General features: G+C 40.0%; 1 protein-coding gene across 1 annotated transcript; it reads left to right on the top strand.

Annotated features, from left to right (window-relative positions):
* Window positions 1–1,707: 1,707 nt before the first annotated feature.
* abcb5 (ATP-binding cassette, sub-family B (MDR/TAP), member 5) lies at window positions 1,708–21,983 on the top strand. Its single transcript, XM_010884565.5, has 29 exons — window positions 1,708–1,814; window positions 2,866–2,930; window positions 3,098–3,215; window positions 3,324–3,378; window positions 3,576–3,732; window positions 3,847–3,925; window positions 6,594–6,785; window positions 6,904–7,075; window positions 7,363–7,487; window positions 7,608–7,785; window positions 7,941–8,054; window positions 8,453–8,563; window positions 8,739–8,864; window positions 10,012–10,215; window positions 10,386–10,556; window positions 10,806–10,967; window positions 11,283–11,492; window positions 13,196–13,351; window positions 14,245–14,349; window positions 14,910–14,987; window positions 15,180–15,263; window positions 15,790–15,993; window positions 16,193–16,293; window positions 16,381–16,521; window positions 16,606–16,762; window positions 16,859–17,056; window positions 19,907–20,113; window positions 20,922–21,068; window positions 21,310–21,983. The coding sequence occupies exons 2-29, from the start codon at window positions 2,879–2,881 to the stop codon at window positions 21,505–21,507; spliced, it is 4,002 nt and encodes a 1,333-aa protein (XP_010882867.1). The 5' UTR covers window positions 1,708–1,814; window positions 2,866–2,878; the 3' UTR covers window positions 21,508–21,983.
* The last annotated feature ends 752 nt before the right edge of the window (window positions 21,984–22,735 follow it).

Below are 22,735 nucleotides of genomic sequence, written 5' to 3'. Positions count from 1 at the left end.
TCCCTCCAGCGTGTCCTAGGTCTTCCCCGGGGTCTCCTCCCAGTGGGACGGGACCGGAACACCTTCCCAGGCATTAGGATGCCTGATATATTTTAAGTTTGTCTCCAACTCCATGCAGAGATAAGGTGAATAGTCGCCTTGTTAACCTCCAAAAGCATAAATCCCCAGGCTGTCTTCAATTCCCTAAAAAACGTTGTTATGGGGCATATCACGTAGGACAAACTCTAAACGGTTAAATTGGCACACATGCTTAGGGATGTGAAACTACTCATGCAACTCATTCAACATCTCTGACAACACATTCAGTAATGCATCTTGCCATACCTTTTTGGTATTAACAAAATTACACTGATTGTCCAAAGAGGTGTTATGTAATAATCAACTAAAAGTCCAGTCTTCCTCACGTGTCTCCACACAGTTACCCTCTATGACTATCAGATTAGCATGAGGATGTGTTTCAATGGTTATGAAAGTACCTTTTTCCTCCTCCTACCCAAGACAACCACATGACTTACCGTGTGCATGTGCTCAAGGAACCTAAAATGTGCTTAGAGTTATTAGTTTATCACATACATCTGTGTTGGAGTGATTGACTGTGTAGGCATTGTGTGTTTCATTGACCTCATGTTTTGGATGGTTTGTCACAGCTTTACTACAGTATATAATTAAGGATGAGTGATTAATGTGAAAATGTACAGAAAACAAGCATTTACTTTTGAAATCATTTAAAGGACCATATATTCTGACAATAATCCACCAAGTGTATTTAAATAATGAGCCATGGTTCACAAGTTGTTTTAGATATACAGTGAGGGATAAAACGTATTTGATCCCCTGCTGATTTTGTACATTTTGTGCATCTCACCACAGTTGCAATGATCATGAGAACGGTGAGGAATCAGCCCAGAACTACACAGGAAGATCTTGTCAATGATCTCAAGGCAGCTGGGACCATAGTCACCAAGAAAACAATTGGTAACACATTACACCGTGAAGGACTGAAATCCTGCCATGCCCGCAAGGTCCCCTTTCTGCTAAGGGGACAGGACAAATTCACTGCATCAAAGGGACGATGGACGGGGCCATGTACCGTTAAATCTTGGGTGAGAACCCTCAGCCAGGGCATTGAAAATGGGTCGTGGGTGGGTATTCCTGCATGACAATGACCCAAAGGATCTGGATCTGCAATGAGGAGTGGGACAAAATCCCTCCTGAGATGTGTGCAAACCTGGTGGCCAACTACAACAAACGTCTGACCTCTGTGATTGCCAACAAGGGTTTTGCCACCAAGTACTAAGTCATGTTTTGCAGAGGGGTCGAATACTTATTTCACTCATTAAAATGCAAATCAATTTATAAAATTATTGAGATGCGTTTTTTCTGGATTTTTTTGTTGTTATTCTGTCTCTCGCCATTCAAATAAACCTACCATTAAAATTATAGACTGATAATTTCTTTGTCAGTGGGCAAACATACAAAATCAGCAGGAGATCAAATACTTTTTCAAAGTCAAATCCATGGCAAAATAGGTCATATCAAATTTAATGTCTTTGTAAAAATGTGAAATATGCATTGGCTTGATGGTTCAATATAATGAATAATCATGACACCTCCCCCAGCTGAAAGTGGAATGCAAATAGGCTCCAGGAGACCTGTCAGCTGATGAGGCTGCTGTGTCATGTAACAACATAAAATGTACCTGCCCACAAAAAAGGACTTAATTTGTCTGAAATTTGTATGAGAGGTATGCTTTTAAACTTTTAAGAGGAGAGCTTGTGGATTGTCTCCTAAGGCATATTCTGGATTCTCTGAAGGTACGTTGGATGCATCTACATACATTAAAGTGGCATCGATCAATGTTTTGTAGACTACAATATTTGGTTCAATATGCATACATTTTGTGTATTTCCAAATTTGCTTCAAAAATATATCATTTACTTTTGATGAGGTACAAATTATGAAGTCTTTATATAGCATGCATCCTAAACACATCATACAGTTATTACCCAATACACATTATGTGCATGTTATTTTCTACAAAGTCTGTATAAGCAAGGATTGTGCATTATTTCGCAACTATCTAGAACAGTTGTGTATGCCAGCCTTTATATGCCAATTATATTGTGGAGTTGGACATATGCTTAAAGATACATTCATATTTCATATCTAGTATTGTGTGATAATATAAAATATAAAATCTCATACATTTTGAGGTGGAATAACATTTCATACCCTCATAAAAATGCTTTATAGTGCCAGAATTGGTGGCAACTTAGCAGTTACAAAAAGAAACTGCTGGAGTTACGGAACGTTACAGGATGTTATTTAACAACACAAATGGAAGGTGTTGCGTAACACATTCTCAGGGAACAAGAGCAACCTGAAAAGCATGAAAACATAGGCTTGGTATTTTTTGTTCATTAAAGAATGATTTTTGGTTTTCTCTCATTGATGCTTCAAAACACGTATGGTGTTCAAAATCTTATGTAGAGCTGAATTAAATGACATCATCTGGAATATTTTTATGCTGTAAAAAGATTTTTGCACCTGAGCAAATGCCAGTTAAACCAATTTTTTCTGTTGTTTAATAAAATGTATATATTTTTTCTTAAAATATTTGGCAACATTAACTGATCAACTCACAGAAATTACTTCCAATTGAAAATACATCACTCTAATTATTTGCTGAATTACATCACATTTTACGCGCAATGTATCAGGTCATTTTGCTTTTGTGTAGCTGTCCACTGACTTCTTGCTGAAAGTAGTTGATACATATATTTGGTGAAATTAGGTAACAGGAAATCATCCATCCGAGCACTGAGGCTATTATTTTTTTAAAGTAAATATTATTTTGTTTTCCAGAGAAGCAGCAACCATGGGAGTTGGGGAGGGAGAATTGCCAGGGCATCTAGCACCCATCCCGGAAGGTGATATCTATCTCACACCATTTACTGGCTGATTCCATCTGCTTCCTAGTTGATAATACATTTGAAAGATTTGTAAATCACTGATACATGTGTGTTTTCTATACTGTCCATACGTCAAAGTGAGAGCTCATGTTGTTCATGTAATTTATTATAATTTTTCTCTCCAGAGGCATTTCAAAGAGGTTACCCGAACTTGGCCTTTGATGATGATGAGAAGCCTCCGGAGGAGACGAAAGAAGAACCCCAAACCGCAGATATCGAGGCCAAGACGGCGAAGGGGCGCAGGTAAAGGATGTTGTCGTATTCTCTTCCAACTGAAGCCCTATCACACTGTGCTCAACCCGTGAAACAAATCATTCCCTTGACTGTGGATGTGTTCTTTTTCTAATGAAGAAAGAAAAAGACGGAACCAAAAGAACCCCAAAGAACGGTGGGGTTTTTCCAGCTGGTAGGTCCCGATTCTGGTCTGAAAACCAACAGGAAAGACAATAGTATTTTTGTATGTTATGCACATACACGCGCATAACATAGTTCACAGTAGATGGGAAAGCATTGCACTTGTATTACCGATCCAGATTGCTGTCCTGCAATCGTCTCCAATGTGCATGTCAACTGACAATGGTTTCTTGCGTGTTCTGGATACAGTTCCGCTACGCTACGTGTTGCGAGGTCTTCCTGATGGTCATCGGCCTGCTCTGTTCCGCCATCCACGGCATCGCCCTGCCTCTTATGTGTGTGGTGTTTGGAGACATGACAGACAACTTTGTACAAAGTGGACAGCAGTACTTTACAAACCTTACAAGTATGTGTTCTGTTTGACAAGATAGTGGCTGATCTGTATCTGTAATGTTTTTATTACTGCTGAGACATATAATCTAAGCAATGATTTGATATTGGAATTGTCATCTTTCCATAGCCAATGCCACTGTTTTCTTGAACTCAACTGTGGGGTGCATTCAAGTGCCTGGAGTTGATATTCAGGCTCAAATGACTAAGTAAGTGCCAATGAGTACAGTACAGTAAATAATGTAAACATTATCATGGAAATATATGCTTTATCCAATACTTTTTCACATTAGTGTTCTTTCAACATAAATCTTTCTCAAGGGGACCTTAACGTGCGCAAACTAATTAATTTTCTCAGAATTTCTATTCAAAAGCTACCGAGGGCTATAATTTTAAATGTAACAGAATAAAATTCTATCGATACAGTTTGGTTTGGTATTATGTGACCCACACCCTGGAACAGGGTACCCACTGTAGGGTTCTCCTGGCAGGCCGATGGAATTCGACTAGCTGGAATGGAAGGTTCATTACTGTGTAGTAAACTGTCCTGCTTTTACAACTTAGTAACTAAACAATTAACCATGAAAAATAATGTTAACTGTTTCATAAGGAAAGGCAAACTGAATACAAAGAATATATATAAAAAATAATTTATGGCAGCAGGGAGTGAACACAATGTTCTACACAAACCGTTGACCCAAGCACAATGCGAATGTATGAGGTTCAGTCATCCTGATCAATGCATGAATTAGGTTCAGTCATCCTGATCTATGTATGAATTAGGTTCAGTCATCCTGATCTATGCATGAATTAGGTTCAGTCATCCTGATCTATGCATGAATTAGGTTCAGTCATCCTGATCTATGCATGAATTAGGTTCAGTCATCCTGATCTATGCATGAATTAGGTTCAGTCATCCTGATCTATGTATGAATTAGGTTCAGTCATCCTGGTCTATGCATGAATTAGGTTCAGTCATCCTGGTCTATGCATGAATTAGGTTCAGTCATCTGGATCTATGTATGAATTAGGTTCAGTAGTCTGATTTATGCCTGCTAGCTAGATAGCACCGGTAGCATGACACTAGTTAAACCTTGTAAAGAATGAATCACGCATGTCACGTGTCCGTGGTACAGGCTTTGTCAGACAATGGGGAGAGTTTGCATGGGTTTCTTGAGTGTCTTGAGCTCTGTTGTCCTGAGCTGAGGAGAGAGGGGGGGGGGGTAGTGTGGCCAACATCAGGATGGGTTGCACATTTATTCTAGTGACCTTCACCCAGTACAGTTACTACGGCATTCACAAATACATTCCACAGACGTCAGTCTAACTTATGTTTAATTTTTTGTAAAACAAATATGCACTAAAGAGTTACTCAAATGGCACAGAAATTATTCTGAACACTCAAACAAAGCATAAACTACTTTAGCTAGCTTGGTAGGGCTCATTCAAAAGACTGTACCCACTGAACCAAATCCGTCTTTCCCCAGGCAACTCTTGTTAGGTCATACATTTTGGGTACCAGGAATGCCTGAGACCTCTCCCACTGAAATGAGTAATACTGTATACTCAGTAATTTTAAAGCAAATACATTCCTATGAATTATTTTAAATTACCTGTGCATGAAACACATTCATCATGATGACAAATCTGTAAGAGCTTGTAAGCACATTTTGAATTTGCTAGTGAGACTATTAGGAAACGTTTGCAAAAAGAATGAAAGGAGGGTCCAGAGCGCTTACACAGTTTTTATTTTTATTCACATCCAAACAGATGTGACCTTACAGAACGCCCATCTGCTGTAACCTCGCTGAACTCTATGACATTCCGTCACTAACTGTACCCACCCTTTGTACTACTGGACTCTGTCACTGCCTTACAAGTCTGATTAGATTTTTCAGTTCACGTGTCTTTGTTGCTATTCCTGTATTTCAGTTGCACATGCCGACACCTCAAGAATGCCCTCATTGCACATTTAGAACTCCCACTGTACTTGCATTTTCTATTGTTACATACACATGTCAACCTCAGGAACCTCATAGCTGATATCCCTGCATCAGTTGCACATGCTACCTTACTCCTTCGATTTGCCTCGATTGCAAATTCAGAATGCCATTGAGAATTGTCACAACTATTTAGCTCACTTGTACATACGTTATACTTAATTCATATCTGTACATTCTCTGTAAATTTGTAAATTATCCACTTCACATTTAGAATTGCCATATGTAATGGATTTGCATTAATTGCACATCTAAACATTCCACTTCTACATACATATACTTAATCCTTGTAAATTTTTCTGCACTCTTCTTTTTGTGATTCTGGTTAGACGCAAACTGCATTTCATTGTACTGTACTTGTACTTGGACAATGACAATAAAATTGAATCTGAGTCTAAATAAAAAGGTTATTTTTAAGTGTTATTTTACCCTCAGTGGGTGGCAATTCATTCAACATCCAAACAACCTGGAAAATCTTGATTCTAATGCAGTTTACCATGAAGCAGGCAGAGGTTACAAGCTTTGTTTACACACTCTATATTCATTTTCTATATTTCTACAGATTGGTTCTTCAGTGGTGGGACAACACATGACTAACAAAAACAATTGAACTTTGTCTTGAAAACCCTTTAATTGGTCGAGACACTGTCACAATCAGAGCAGAAAAATATATGTTAGTTATTTAAAAATAACACTGTGATATGTGATAAACATATCAGTCTCTCTCAACAAAATATTTAAAATAAACGCAAAACTAGATATGAAAATGGATAGTGTTTTGGAACTAAACATTTGAAATATGTACAGTATATAACCAAATCTAAATCCAGATTTTATTGTTGAATTAATACAGCTTAATCTATATATTCTCTTACAGAAATGCCTATTACTTTGTTGGAATCGGATGTGCTGTGTTACTGCTGGGGACCTTTCAAGTAATGCTATTCTTACTGACAGCCACCAAGCAGACCAAACGGATCCGGGAGAAATACTTCCATGCCATCCTTCATCAACAGATGGCATGGTTTGATACACACCAAATTGGTGTTCTGAATGTCAGAATGACTGAGTAAGTTTATACACTGGAATAATCAACGTTTGGGTGATATTGTTGATGATGAATTTAATAATATTTTAGCTTAGATCATATGTCCAAGATATAAACAACCTTTGTTTACTCCCTCCAGCGACATCAACACAATCAACGAGGGTCTTGGAGATAAGATCTGTGTGTTTGTGCAGTTCTTCTGTACCTTCCTGACAGGGTTAATCATTGGTTTCGTCTTCGGCTGGAAGCTGACCCTTGTCATCTTGGCCATCAGTCCTCTCCTGGCAGGATCAGCTGCTGTCTGGTCTAAAGTAAGACTACCAATGACTGGCAAAGAAAATTTAATCTTATTATTGTCAGTAGCAACGGAAGTTGGTTGCATCATTTCAAACCAGTCAACCCCTTGTTTAAAATGATCCTCTCGTTTCAGGTTTCCAAAGGTACACTGGCATAAGGACTAGGGGTTGATTGGAGATTGTGTGCAAACATCATGCATTTCATTAAGCTCTTTTTACAGAAGCAGTTACAAGCAGTCGAATAAAGTCTTAACGGATACCAACAAGGTTGCAAGTTTGACAGTATTTTCATTTGATTGTAGATTCTTGCCACCCTGACCAGTAAGGAGCTTTCTGCCTATGCCAAGGCAGGGGCAGTGGCGGAGGAGATCCTTGTAGCCATCAGGACAGTCGTTGCTTTCAATGGTCAGAAGAAAGCTGTGGAAAAGTGAGTTAACAACTCAATGATAATGTGTTCCCTCAAAAGCATACTGCTGCCCAGTAGTATTATATACTACCAAAATCAAGACACATTCAGAAATTCAGAATTGTCTTCGATCTATTTTAGGTATGAAAACAACTTAGAGGACGCTAAAAACTACGGGATAAAGAAGGCCATCACCACGAATGTGTCCATGGGCTTAACCCAGTTTGTCATATTTGGGGCATACGCATTAGCTTTCTGGTATGGGACCAAGCTCTCTGTAGACGAGCCAGAAAACTACACAATTGGAAAAACCATTACAGTAAGCTTTTATTAACCAACATATGTACAATTTCACTGTATTAAAAAACGGAAAATGAATTATAATGTATTGGTTAAAGGCCTCTGTAATGTCTTGAAACCTTTTACTCTGGCATCCTACTTCTCACCCTGTCTCTTTATTTCTGTTGTTACCAGGTCTTCTTCTCAGTGATGATAGGGGCGTTCTCTTTGGGCCAAGGGGCTCCTAACTTGGAAGCCATCGCCAAAGCCCGGGGTGCTGCCTATGAGGTCTACAAAACCATTGATCAGGTAGTCTAGTACACCTGAATCACCCTTTTAATATCCACAAGGATGGAGATAGTAGGCAGGTGCATTTGTGTGATCAGCGGTGTGTGTTTACATGCATGCATATGAAGCTGACATGTCAGACCGGACTAGCCTGTTTTTGAATGAATCTTGTGTGAATGATGTGTCCGGCCAAAGAGATCCATTCTCAAATTGACATTGGTCACATGGTGACCTAAAGTCATAAAATAATGTGGTTCCCTATCGTCGTTTACCTCAGTGGATTTTCTGCCACAAACAATGTTAAGCATTCACTCGGTTACACACCTTGTTTACCGTTTCCTTTCTAAGAATTTAAGTCACAACAATAACAAGAACTTACGTTTTTGAATGTTGACATTCTGCTGTGTCATGTGCCACAGCCACGTCCGATAGACAGCAGTTCCAAGGAAGGTCATAAACCAGACCACGTAAGAGGAGACATTGAGTTCAAGGACATACACTTCAATTACCCCTCCAGGAAAGAGGTCAAAGTAAGTTTTGTATTTCAATCCAAACAGGTCCCGATTCTACTTAACCTATCGCCAAACAACTGAAATGTTTGCTTCGTAAGTGTTCGCATGCAATGACAACAGACAAACTGGCAAACCATGCGAAAGTCAAATGAAAGACATTTGAGTTGTGGTGGTGTGTTTCTGGTCACTGCAGATTCTACAGGGGGTAAATTTGACAGTGCCACGCGGGAAGACGATCGCTCTGGTCGGAGCCAGTGGATGCGGAAAGAGCACCACCATTCAGCTCCTTCAGCGCTTCTACGATCCAGACTTAGGACAGGTAGGAACCAATGTAACCAAGGTTTATTAAAAGTGTGTTTAAAGTATATTTCTACTGACCCAGAATATACGTCCAGTCATAATGAAGAGACACATGCCCCCTTGCCACTACTCCCATGCTTAACGATCCAAACTCGAGAAAGGTCAGGACAGGAGTACACCTGAAGTGCATAGAGAAGCACATGCACACACAAAAACATGTGTAACGCACACACATAATTATTTACGTACTCAGTACTGAATGCCTATGTTCTGAGTCATCAGATTGAGAAGAAGTTCATTGAAGTTCAGTGGAGAGTAAAATAGTAATACAGCGCCCTCTTGTGGAACGTTGGTTTTGTCATAAAATTACTGCCAGGAGTCTTTCTCTCCCAATGCAAAGGGGGGCTAAGAAAATAGTCGATTTTCATGACTTCAGAGTTATAAGGAAGTTCTTGTTTTTAAGAATAAGGGCTGAACTGGGGCTATGCAGATTTGTGACGTGGCTATAGCCCCCCTTAGCCTTTCTAGGAAACAATTTTCTTACCATTGGCTTCCAACTGTGAACTATTAAAGTTGCTGTCACAATTTCTGCATAAACCAATTTTGAAGCTTCCTTGGTCGGACAATGAATATGACAATGATTGTGTAAATTAGGCCAGTGTGTCACCTCATATTTATACCCCAGTGAAACAGGAAGTCATGGCTTACCACTTATATGTTCCTAATCACTCAGGTGAACTTAAATAAATTCACTTAAGTTATTATCACTTAAGTGCACATTTTGGAGAAAACATTTATTTTATTTATTTCACATTAATTTTTTTCATTAATTTCACTTAAACCACAGCAGTGTTTCTCAACTCTGCTCCTGGGCTCCCCCCTGCCCTGCATGTTTTAGATTTCTCCCGGCATGTTTTAGAAACACTGAACTAGTTTCTGTGAATATTTTAAATGAAAGATAAACAGCAAATAACTGTTTTCACTGCTTGTTTTTCTCGTATTTACCAAGGGGGCAATATTAGTGGAGGGCGCTGTAGTAAAAAAGCTGTCAAATAGTTATTTCTATCAAATCTTTTCTATGCAAATTTCAAGCCCCTAAAGAAGGTCACTGGGGTCTAGACCTTTGAGAACCCCTGGTCTATTTAATCTTGGATCTTTGTTTTTAGATAACTCTGGATGGTCATGACATCAGAACCCTAAATGTGAAATGGCTAAGGGAAAACATAGGAATTGTCAGTCAGGAACCTGTGCTGTTTGGGACAACCATTGCAGAGAACATCCGCTACGGCAAAGCGGATGCCACAGATGAGGACATTGAACGGGCTGTGAAAGAGGCGAATGCATACGACTTTATTGCCAAGCTCCCCGACGTATGTGTACTCCGTATTAAAATATCTACTGTGATGTAGAGAGGATTTCTAGTTAGTACATCATAATAAATGTATTGTAAATAAATTACAACTGAAAAGACATTTTTATTCTAGTGTAGGAAACCAATAGGAACATGTTATCAGCATTCCGTTTCACATGGCGTTAACAGAAGCTGAACACGATGGTAGGGGAGCGGGGAGCCCAGCTAAGTGGAGGTCAGAAGCAAAGGATAGCTATCGCCCGAGCGCTGGTCAAAAACCCCAAGATCCTCCTGCTGGACGAAGCCACATCCGCTCTGGACACCCAGAGTGAGTCCATCGTCCAGGCCGCTCTGGATAAGGTTAGTATCCTCCAAGAGGACCATACAGGTGGGTAAGGGTTTAGGTTCCTCTCATACACGTTTTGAGAAACCTGTTCCCACGTTTAATGGCTCGCCCTTGATTTGATTTGATCGTAGCCTTTCTCCTGTGCAAAGCAATCGGGCAAACCTCGAGAACCAGAATGAATTCATAAGGTCCTGTTGGATTTGATCTTAGTGAATATGACATGACCCCTGTCGTGTTTTGAATGAATGATGGTTTTTCCACAGGCCAGGGCGGGCCGAACCACCATCATGATCGCCCATCGTCTGTCCACCATCAGGACAGCGGACGTGATCGCTGGCTTCAGCAACGGCCAGGTTGTTGAGCAGGGCACCCACAGGGAGCTCATGGCTAAGAAGGGTGTCTACTACTCTCTGGTCATGCAACAGGTACTGCCTCCCCCTGGGTGCATCCCAAACGCCAACCCATCCCCTGTTTTGTGCTTTTCAGTTTAACCTGGCCTTTACAAGACAAAGATAATAGGGCGGCATTTAGGACATAGCCTGTCTTTGACTCAAGAGAATCAATCAAATTCTAAGTCGTGTTGATCAGAGGCAGTTATGTGTACACACATACACCACGTTTGAGTTATATGCCTTAGCAAAGCTTGTGTTTATGGCATTGTGAAAAACGAAATATAATGAGTAAGCCCTCTAAGTAACATTATGTAATCCACTGTCGCCACGTTGTGTGCTGTTCATCAGAGTCATGGGAACCCAGAGGTAGAGGACACTAGTGAAGACAACAGCCTCCCTGATTACAATGATCTTGTGCTCTATGACATGGCCTACACAGAAGATAGCCATGCGCTGGAAGGGGAAAATGGTGACTTGGGAGGGAACTCGATCCACAGAGTCAGTTTAAGAAGGAAATCCACCAAGAAGAAACCCAAGAAGTCTAAGAAAGAGAAAAAGGTATTTTTACATAGAGCGACTCTCAAACGTATTTTTTGGACTGAACTTTTCCACAATTAATTGTGTGACAAAATAAATAAAAATGGGTGGGGCAAAAACAATAAGTGGTTTTTGCCCCACACAAAAAAAAAATGGCCATAATAAAACCTACACATTTTTCTAAATGAATTACAAATATAAAACAGAAAATATGCATAAGTATTCACCCTCTTTTGTCAAGGTTTGCTAGAGGTCCCTTTGACAGTTTCTAACAGTCTCATCAAGCCATAAAATTCTCTTCCACTTGGTCTCAGTGTCTCCCACATGCCTTCAGGCAAACTGGCTGAGACTGAATGTGAGTTTCTTTCTCTCCCATGAATGCTTGTGAAAAGCACCTGGGACATTGTTGCAGTAAGCACAGTGTCTCCCAGCTCAGCCAGGGAAGAGTATAACTTTAGGGTTGCCATAAGCCTCTTGGTGGCCTCCCTGACTATTGCCCTTGTCACCCAAATACTCAGTTCTTGAGAACGATCTGTTCTAGACAGATTCACAGGACATATTCTCTCCATTTCTATACCATGGACTTTACATTGATTGCTACTTTTGAAGAACCTTATTCTGAATTTGCTTTGAATGTTGTTTTTTTTTAAGGAAATGTTCTAACCGACTGAGGGACCTTCCAGAGACAAGTGTTTTTGGGGCTACCTCTTGTTAAATAGCGTAGTGGTTAGAGTCTGTGTTCGACTCCTGTCACAGTCAAAATAGGCCTTAGGATTTGTTCAGGACAGACAAAAACTTTGCTGGCTACAACCTTCAGTAGCTACGTTATAGGAAGCCTGAAATTAAACAGTTCTGGTGGGTTTTTTAATTATCCATTTGGATAGATAAAAATGTTGCTGCCTACACAATTCTCTCGTCTTTTCACTTGACGAAAAAGTCAGTTATCGTCACCTACATTGATAGTTACTGTATCAATGTCGTTCACAAATGACTAATAAGCTTTTAAAATGGCCAGTGGTAAAAGCCTTGCACTTCATAGATGCTATTTGTGGTGGAGGTAAACTTAATTAGAAACGTTAGTCAGTTGAACACAAAGCTTAATGGTGTCTAGGGAAATATTCAAACTTCACGTGATGTTAATGCATGACTAATGATCTAATGTCGAGACGCCATGCCGACACTTGATAAACATGCAGTTCTGTGGTGTAGTGACTAAAGACATAGGCTGTCATGTGGGCGTCCCTGGTAGGAAAAAGTGCGGGCAAAAATATTCACCGGTGTCAATTGCGGACCGGTTGAACTAGACTTACCTGGTTCCTTTTCTGGTTAAATGAAAATTATGTGAAACACCTTAATCCACTGAATTAATTATGCAACTTCTAAAGTGAATCGGTTGCCCCTGCTCATTCAGGTGTTATTATGACAGGCGTGTATGCATATGGAATCAATTATCTTTCTGTTTTATATTTGTAATTAATTGAGAACCATTAGCAAATTTTATTTTTCAATTTCATCAGTGAGAAAACCTCCTAATTAAATGAATCCGCATTGAAACATGTCATTCTTGTAATATTTTGTTCAACCATCATAACCTTTCTACTCTATAACGTGTGGTTATACTGGATATTGATAACCTATTGTCAGAGGCCCAAGTTCTGTTATATCATGTTCATACGGTCTTTGTCATGCAATTTTCTTTTCTTATTGACAATGGTTCATTACAGAAGGAAGATGAATCAAATCTTCCAGACGTCCCACTCAGCCGAATCCTGGCCATGAACAAGCCGGAATGGCCTTACCTTTTGTTTGGAGTCCTAGCTAGCCTGGTAGGGGGAGGCGTTTATCCCTGTGTTGCCATCCTCTTTGCCAAGATCATCGGAGTAAGTGATTCACACCTAGCTATTTGGTTCACATGAAGAATTGAAAAACTCAACCCCCCAAAACAGTATTGTTTCATGTGCACTGATGACACCCCAAAAGTCCCAAAAAGCATTGCAGGTCAGCCATTAGGTTTTCAGGACATAAAACATATAGAACACAAAAGTTGCTGAAAACATTGAAAAAACTTTGAAAAGGTGTCTTTGAAATTATTTTGCTCAGTGGTATAAGATTACGTGATATACAACGTTGTTCTTCTTTCATCAATCGTTTGAATAACTTGCTCACCACTGAGATATAACCAGAAATGTTGCCTAATGTCTTTGGGGTAAATAACTGGTGTTTTAATTTCCTAATCTGTGGAGCTGCAGCCCTGTTCTTATATGATTACATCTACCTTTGTAAACAACTATATGATTACATCTACCTTACAACTATATGACTACTCACTGTGTGGATTACTTTTACATTAAAAGAGAGTGAGTGCGAGAAAGATTATGACACCTTGCAATTTTGCTTGCTAAATGCAGAGTATGCCAATGTTAATATCAGCCTATCCATGAAAAATACAGTATAGTCATCTACTACAGACGCATCTTTGCCAGAACAGTAATAAGAAATACCTGCAGGTTTCATTTATCATTTTCATATTTCAGACAGGACCAGTTTTGATGGCAAATAGATTAATCCAACACAGACATTTATTGGAATCTTTAAATGAATAATTTAGACTCCCACTGCTGCTGCATGGGTTTAAATCCAGCCCAACGCTGGTCTTTCAGCAAAAACCTTTATTCCTCAATCTTAGATTAGTATTATTTGTTTTTATGATCTGTCATGGATGAATGTGCATCATTTTACATTGTATCAGGCTAATATTTTTATTTCTACCTAGGTGTTTGCGGAGATTGACCCAGAAGTCAAACGACAGAAAACCTTGATGTTTTCGCTGCTCTTTCTGCTCATCGGAGGGGTGGCCTTTGTCACCTACTTCATAAAGGTTTGCTAGTCTATGGATTAAATGTCTGTCCAAAATGCCCTATTTCCTATGTAAAACCCAGGGCCAGTTATTTCAAGGACCCATAGAGTTCTACAGTCGCCTTAGCAACAGCCATAGAACAAAGGCTCTGCATATTTGTTGTGTTTATGAGTTTTTGAAATAATTTTTTTTTTATTCTTATAATATTTTGTTTAATTTTATACAGTATATTGGGCGTTTTTGAGTCACGTGTGCAGAATGAATGACGTGACATATTTCAGCTTGCCATTTGGACAGAGTATACACTTTTTCTTTCACCTGGCGGCCAGTTCGGCATCTAATGAGAATACTATTTAAGGATATTTCTAAAGCATGAGAGGAGTAGGATTTGTTAAATGACTGCAGCAGTCCTAAAAAAGAGGAGTAATTCATTTTCAGATTTTTTAAAAACTGTGTGTAAATACTGTGTCGGAAAGGTCTGCTTTATGTGTTTTAATTTCAGGCTGTAAGGTAACAAAAGGTGAACATTTTGAGAGGTAGTGGTGACTTTCTAAAGCCACAGTATTGATTGTTTGTTTCAGGGTTTTATGTTTGGAAAATCGGGAGAGCTTCTTACCATGAGGCTAAGGAAGCAGGTCTTTAATGCCATATTGAGACAGGTAGGAGAGGATACACTTTCACGAAAAAACATAAATACTTCAGCCCTTTGCCACAGAAAAAGTCAAAGGCACTTTTAATCGCTGATTTTCTTTAGCATTTCGATAATACCAGAATAACTGAGCAAAACCTTGAATATTCCACACTGCCACTTTGCTGTCTGACCTCGGAACAACAAACTGTTTTGTTCACAGGAGATTGGATGGTTTGATGACCATGAAAATGCAGTGGGGGTTCTAACTACCAGACTGGCCTCAGATGCATCTCTGGTTAAAGGGGTAAGGAGTGTAATGCATTTAGAATGACACTGAGATACTGTAGAAGCCAAAAGGACAGGGCAACACACCACTCTGCATGTGCATGTGTGCTCATCTATCAATTCACCTGCTTTGTCTGTTGATGGATTTACAGTCCAAAATATATATATACAGAACCACATACCAGCTGCACAATATAGTGATGTATCTTTGATGTTATCAGACTTTTTTCTTCCTCTGTTTTTGGGGCCCATGTTAAGGTCAACAGCATCATGAACTCGACCAAACGGCAGGCTTTTTTTTTTGTCATAACCAGGCCAAAAGGGGATCCTCCAGCCCCAAGCAAAATACATTATTTGACAACAAAAAGTAAACATTATGTCTCTGGGCCAGAAGTTAATTGAACACCTGAGGTTTTAGTAGAACATGGCAGTCCAAAATCATCGACGAAGGATATCATGGATCTAGAAATATTCTGTAAGTCAGAATGGTCTTAGATTCTTCCTTATGTGCTACAATCTTCTAAAATATCCTCTGTTCTCACCAGGCAACTGGGGCCAGGCTGGGTCTCCTCACCAACTGTATCTGCACTCTAACCATTGCCATTGTGGTGGCCTTCGTCTTCTGCTGGCAGCTCACCCTCCTGATCCTCGCCTGTGTTCCCTTTCTCATCGGAGCCAACTTCATCCAGATGAGGGCCATGGCAGGCCATGCCTCCAAAGACCAAGGGGCCCTGGAGCAGTCTGGGAAGGTAACACATTGCGTTTTAATGCAATGCCTTCTGGGATGCTGGGAAATGATATTCATATTTGAAACTAGGATTAGGTTCTGCTGACTACTTTCCTCTCCATCTCATTGTACAATATATCACCTGGAAATTTTGGGTTGAGTTCCAATTTAATTGGATTTGAGTTCCAATTCTATTTTCTTTTTTTAAATACATATTCTAGATCTCAACTGAGACTGTTGAAAACTTCAAGACAGTCGTCGCATTGACCCGGGAGGATGTTTTTTTCTACAAGTTCATGGACAGTCTAGAGAGACCATACAAGTAAATACAATTTCACTTTGTAACAGAATCAACTTATAACATACAGTAGCACAGTCTGACTATAATGGTTTTCGTTCAACGTCTCAGGAATGGTTTGGTCAAGGCACCCATCTACGGACTGACATTCGCCCTTTCCCAAGCCATCCCCTACATGGTCAACGCTGCAATCTTCCGCTTTGGTGCCTGGCTTATTGCGCACTGTTACACGCAGTATGAAAACGTGTTCCTGTGAGTATCCTGTACATAATACTTCAGCTATCTGATCCGTGTAACACGCCGCTGATTACGCCGCATCACCCCTTTCGTTCACAGCGTGTTTTCCGTGATCATTTTTGCCGCCATGAACATCGGAGAGTCCTCGTCTTTTGCTCCTGACTTTGGCAAAGCCAAAACGGCAGCAGCAAGAATTATCAAACTGTTGGAGAAGGACCCTGAGATTGACATTTACAGTGAGGAGGGAAAGAAGCCAGTAAGGGAGCTTTACATGATCTCTTCCTCAAATTAAAACATGCAAATAAATATAGAAACCATCACATTACCTTCACAAAACTATCTTTGTTTCCAGTCAGACTTTGCCGGCAACATTGAATTTCGAGGGATCCACTTTGCGTACCCGACCCGCCAGAACGTGAAGGTTCTCCAGGGCTTGAACGTGTCTGTAGGGCCTGGTCAGACCCTGGCCCTGGTCGGGGAGAGTGGCTGTGGGAAAAGCACTTCCGTACAACTACTGGAGCGCTTCTATAACCCCGCTGAAGGACAAGTGGTCAGTTTATAATCACCTCCCTGTTTACAGGAACACATTTAGTGACGGTTGTTGAGGCTGAATATGGTGGTAACACTTGGCAGTATTCTAGTGTCAATGGTATGTTACCATAGATGGATCGTCCTTTATCTTAGTATTCTAGAATTTCACCGTTTCTGTTGTTGTTCTAGTTCTCTGATCTTACTTTGATATTGGAATATATTGGCCCTGAAGCCAGAGGGGGTGTGGTATATGGTCAGTACACCCTTGTGCCTCAGAATTCCAGGCGGTTCAAGCAGCGCTACATACTTGAAATGAGGACACCGGGCAATGCTTCTCTTTCCGTGTCATTTATTCTGTAGTGAATAGATGAAAGTTTGTTAAACGTTAAAACGTGACTTGAGTGCATCCACCTCTGTGCTACGGTGACGTCAACCAAGGATGGTCCACATTCCAAAATCATTTAATTATGTTAATTAACTAGGTAATTGAAATTGAATGTAATACTTGTTATAACTTTATATCTACTCTGTACAAAGTCATTAGCTTCTATTACAGTAACAGAAAACAACGAACAGTACAGGAATTATAAATCAAAATACACCAATTTATCTTTTCTGTAGTCAATAATGCATCACATCGCTAAGAACATTTTATAGACTTTTCAACATGTAGCGAACCTCACTGACCTGGAAACTCATTATATCTCCTTATATCATATTTACTTAACTTTAAAAAACACACTTAGAACCCAAAACATTACTCTACTTTGCTCTGTAGATTTCTATTTTATCGTTTTAAACTATTTTTTTTACTCCTACTATCTCATTACGTAACATCATCAAAGCCTACCTGCAACAAATGGAGGCTATTAAACTTCCAGATTTTGCATAAGCCGTGACTCCAATGCAGCCTCCCTCTGGGCTTCGTTGGTGTCAACCAAAGATGGTCCACTAACGTCTCCTAAACTGTCCACTTACCCCTCTTAGTGGTGAGAAGCTGAAACTACATATCATATTAAGAATGCCGGTTAATGATTAGACCTACCAAACAAACCAGAAAACGAACCAGGAATGCCTAGTTCAGCCGGACCGCAATGGACTCCCTGCACAACCGCTTCCCCATTCTCCTTAATACTGCTCCTGCATTTCCGGTGTGCCGCTCCGTTATTAAAATAATGGTACTCTTTTATTCAAGGGGTTTACAAGAGTTGCCTAAAATCAACAATGTTAATCGTATTTGCAAGATGATTTGCAAGGCTCCAGCTAGCGAGCTGGAGGATTTAAGATGTATGCATCGACATACATAAACAAATACGAAGGCACTTATTTTCATGAAATTACGTCCAGTGAAGCTGGTTCGAGGACAGCACAGTAATCATGATCCATTATGAATCTCAAATTGCATACTACGTACATGTACGTACTTTGCGGATGATGGTGAAGTAAGTTCTGTGTAGTATATAGAAACGAGTATGACAGTATTGGGACCAATTGGGACATACTACCTCGTCATACAATAACGTCTCAACATTAAATCATTTTATGATGAATTAAAATTACACCGTTTGAATATTTAGCTAGACAACATTAAGCATTGTGTCAAACTGACTAATGTTTCTTATTAAGTTTAATGGCGTATTAGCCAGTAATAGGACTAATAGTATCTCTCTACTTGGAGTCGTAAGAATTGAGCAATTACGAGCGAGACTGAAGATGAACTTTACACTGCCAAAGCTATTTCATTTCATGCCACAACAACGTACATTTTTCCTTCATTCGTCAATGACATTGATACAATAACTGTCAATGTAGGTGACAATAACTCTCTTTTTCGTCTAGTGAAAAGAGAGAATCGTGGAAAACCCCTCTTTTACTGCGCAATTATTGGAATCAGGTGTGTTAAATTAGAGTTGGTGAGAAATCCTACAGGACAGTTGATCTCCAGGAACAGGGTTGGTGAAATGCCTGCTGCATACTTTACATTGGACTGTAATAGTGAAATGGTCCTGCCGTATTTGCACTAATCACTGCTTCTTCAGCTCCACGTGAAACGGGAAGCTATGCATACTAATAATCAAATGGAATTTAGTCGGTGAGGTACAGAGCAATGTTCTGGATAGTTCTTTACTTGTTTCTTAAAAAATACGTTCTTAAATATATTTTTCAGAGTATCATGTTTATTTATCTAGCTAAAGTCGCGCCATCAGACAAATGTATACAACTAACACGCGCCGACAGGTGAGCAGTATTATTGTAAAAGGGAAGTACGTAGCCCATTAAATGGAACCCGGGTCACCCATGTGAATGGCCACGTCTTTCACCACTACACCACGATGCTTTACGTTTGCCCAGTGTCGGTATAGCATCTCTACATTTGATCATTTTGTCACGCACTAACATCACGCCACATTTGAAACGTGACTGAAAAGTCAGTCAGTCAGTCGCTCTTCTTGGCCAGCTCAGCTTACGTGGTCCTGCAAAAATGTAGGTGTGCTTTTGGCCCTGTTGCTGAGCTTATGATTCCCATGTGCTACATTACCACATTCAATGATCCAGGAATTGTGCATTGTGTCATTTATTAAACAGGCCTTAGCTGTGGTATATTGGCCATATACTACACCCCCTCATGCCATTGCTAGAAAATAGCAGATGTGGGCCCTAAGCAACCAGTTATGTCATGCTTAGAACCGGCCCTGCCTGTTTATAATTTTTTTCCATGTCTCAGCTACTGACCTGTATATTACTTATTTATGTGTCTCAGCTACTGACCTGTATATTACTTCTTTACGTGTCTCAGCTACTGACCTGTATATTACTTCTTTACGTGTCTCAGCTACTGACCTGTATATTACTTCTTTACGTGTCTCAGCTAGTGGATGGGCAGGATGCAAAGACTCTGAACCTTGCATGGCTGCGGTCTCAGCTCGGCCTGGTGTCACAGGAACCCATTCTGTTTGATTGCACCATCACGGAGAACATTCAGTATGGGGACAACAGCCGAGTGGTCTCCCAGGCTGAGATTGAGGAAGCTGCCAAGAAGGCCAACATACATGACTTCATCATGGGCCTGCCAGAGGTACAACAACACTACAGTACACTGGAAGGAGTAGAGTGTTGGAAATAGCAGGAGCATAAAGTTGGAAATGGGAGGAGTATAAAGTTAGAAATGGGAGGAGTATAGTGTTGGAAATGGGAGGAGTATAGTGTTGGAAATGGGGGAAGAAATGATAGGCTGTAGCATCAGGCCTGGCCCTGGAACAAACGTGATTTCCATGTGCTCACATTTATCCTACTTTGAAATGTAGAATAGTAGCTTCAGCACGAGGGATGGAAAGCAAATAGTTTGAGTATGCATGGCTTACTAAGGCTATACAATAGTGAAATACACAGTTGTCAATCAGATTTTAAAGCTTTTAGTAACTGCAGTAGTTACACTCTTTGTAACTTTAGTAATCACATTACTTAATGAAGCACGTCTTCGATCACATTTGCAGATGAAAGCAAGAGAGCTACATTCCCAACAGTAATTAGTTAAGTACAGTATTGGGAAGCATTTTACCCAAACCATTTTTGGGGGGCAAAGCAATGCCCCCCCATTCCGCCGGGTCTATGTAGCATTATGATGATATTAGGTGTCTCTTCAAAGGGAATCACAGTAGAAATGTTGTCTTCTCTCACTCAATGGACATTAATGAACAGTAGTTTTTTATAGCTTTTTAAAAACTTACAAATCTCAAGATTTGTTGCATGCTTTGTGGGGTTTTAGGCTTGTTGTCTATAAGGAATATGACAACTGCCATAAAGGGGCCTTTATTCAATAGATGTGATTAACTCGTATTCAATTCTGACAAACACAATACGTTTGTTTTTTGTTGTTTCATCAGAAATACAACACCAGTGTTGGGGACAAGGGGACCCAGATGTCTGGAGGTCAGAAGCAGAGGATAGCCATTGCCCGCGCCCTGGTCCGACAGCCTAAAATACTGCTGCTGGATGAAGCCACTTCTGCCCTGGACACAGAGAGTGAGAAGGTAAATCTCGTGATTTTTTTAGAGCCTTTCATGAAATGATAGATTAATGAATAAATCAACACATTCATAATTGTATATACATCGGTAATTAACGGGTGACCAAAAAAGCTTCTAGCTTCACAAAGGCTCAGTGTTGACTCTGCCTGCTTACCAAATGATCGTTCTCTCTTTCCCTTTTTCCCTGTCATCCTCTCTTTCCACACCCCCCCCCACCCCCCCCCACCCCCCATACCCCCCATAGATCGTCCAGCAGGCCCTGGATGACGCCCGACTGGGCCGTACCTGCATCGTGATTGCCCACCGGCTGTCCACAATCCACAACGCAGACAAGATTGCGGTCATTCAGAACGGCCAAGTGGCCGAGCAGGGCACCCACACTGAACTCATGGCTAAAGAAGGGGCTTACTTCGCCCTGGTCAATGCGCAGGTCAACCATTAAAGACACGGCCTGCTACTTTTGGCCACATGTTGGACCAAGAACGGGTGCCCATAAATGGTGTACTGTGTCGTGTTTGTGCCGATATGGCCCCGTGTCACCTAAACCCCTCCCTTTCAAACTTGGAATGTCATGACTAACGGAGGTATGATGGTTAATCTAGAGATTATGCATATATAAACAACATGTTGTACATCAAGCCCGAAATGTGAGGTTTAAAGAATGAATCTGTCCATCTCGAAAGTTGCAGACTGCATCTCTAGCTAATATAAATATTGAAGCGCCCAGTATGGTCTGTGTATGCACTGTACAGTTCAATGTTAGTCAGTGTTTTTTTTTTTTTTTACTCTCTCCTTGGTCAGTCTTGCTTGAGGAAATGTTATTGGGGCTTCAAAGGGACATCCTGGTTAAATTATGGTTGAATAAATTTAAAAAACACATTTTAGACTCAATATATGAATTAAAGAAATGCACCCTAACTCGCTTTTTGTTTACTTTTTAGATTATCTCAAGAAAACACAATTGACTGCCATTATTTCTACTCTCTTATGCTAACTGTCTTTGTATCTATATCAGAATATATGAACTGTAGTTCGACAGCATGTATTGATGTAGAATACTGGGTTTCTTTTGTAGACGAAGAATGGAGTAAACCCTGGGACATAAGCACAGATGTTGTAATCAGATGAACATAATACCTGTTCTGGAACATGGAACTTTTCATTGTCCGAAGACTAACTTGTATTTCTATTAGATTAATACACTTTGTCAAAATACACATTGAAATGCGATAAAACATTGAGGCATAAAATGAGGTAGTGACACTGTGTATCTTACAGATAAGCTCTTATTAGTTGTATATGTATAATGTTATTTTGATTATTTTAAATAGAGGGACTCTTGTGTAATTGGCCATCTATGCATTTTACACATAGATATGTAGCTCATGTAAAATAATGTACGTGCTATTGGCCTATGTGCCCCAATGTCTTATATAATCATTTGCAAAGCTTCAAGTACTATACTATACTCAGACATTAATTTTAGAATAATCGGATCTATATCATTTTGGAATCAAGTTAAAATGTGTTTTATTTGTGTCGAATTTGTGGAAACAGAACGAGTCTAAACGCCTTTAATGTGTCTGTAGAGCACATTGCTTAAACCAGTGCTGGTCTCTAATTGCCAACTAGTACGTCAAACAAGACAACTGAAGTGCAGAACCATGATG

Source organism: Esox lucius, chromosome 20, assembly GCF_011004845.1.
Source record: "Esox lucius isolate fEsoLuc1 chromosome 20, fEsoLuc1.pri, whole genome shotgun sequence".
Classification (NCBI taxonomy): domain Eukaryota; kingdom Metazoa; phylum Chordata; class Actinopteri; order Esociformes; family Esocidae; genus Esox; species Esox lucius.
The sequence above is the reverse complement of the archived record's forward strand: the minus strand, read 5'-3'. Positions and strand labels throughout refer to the sequence as shown.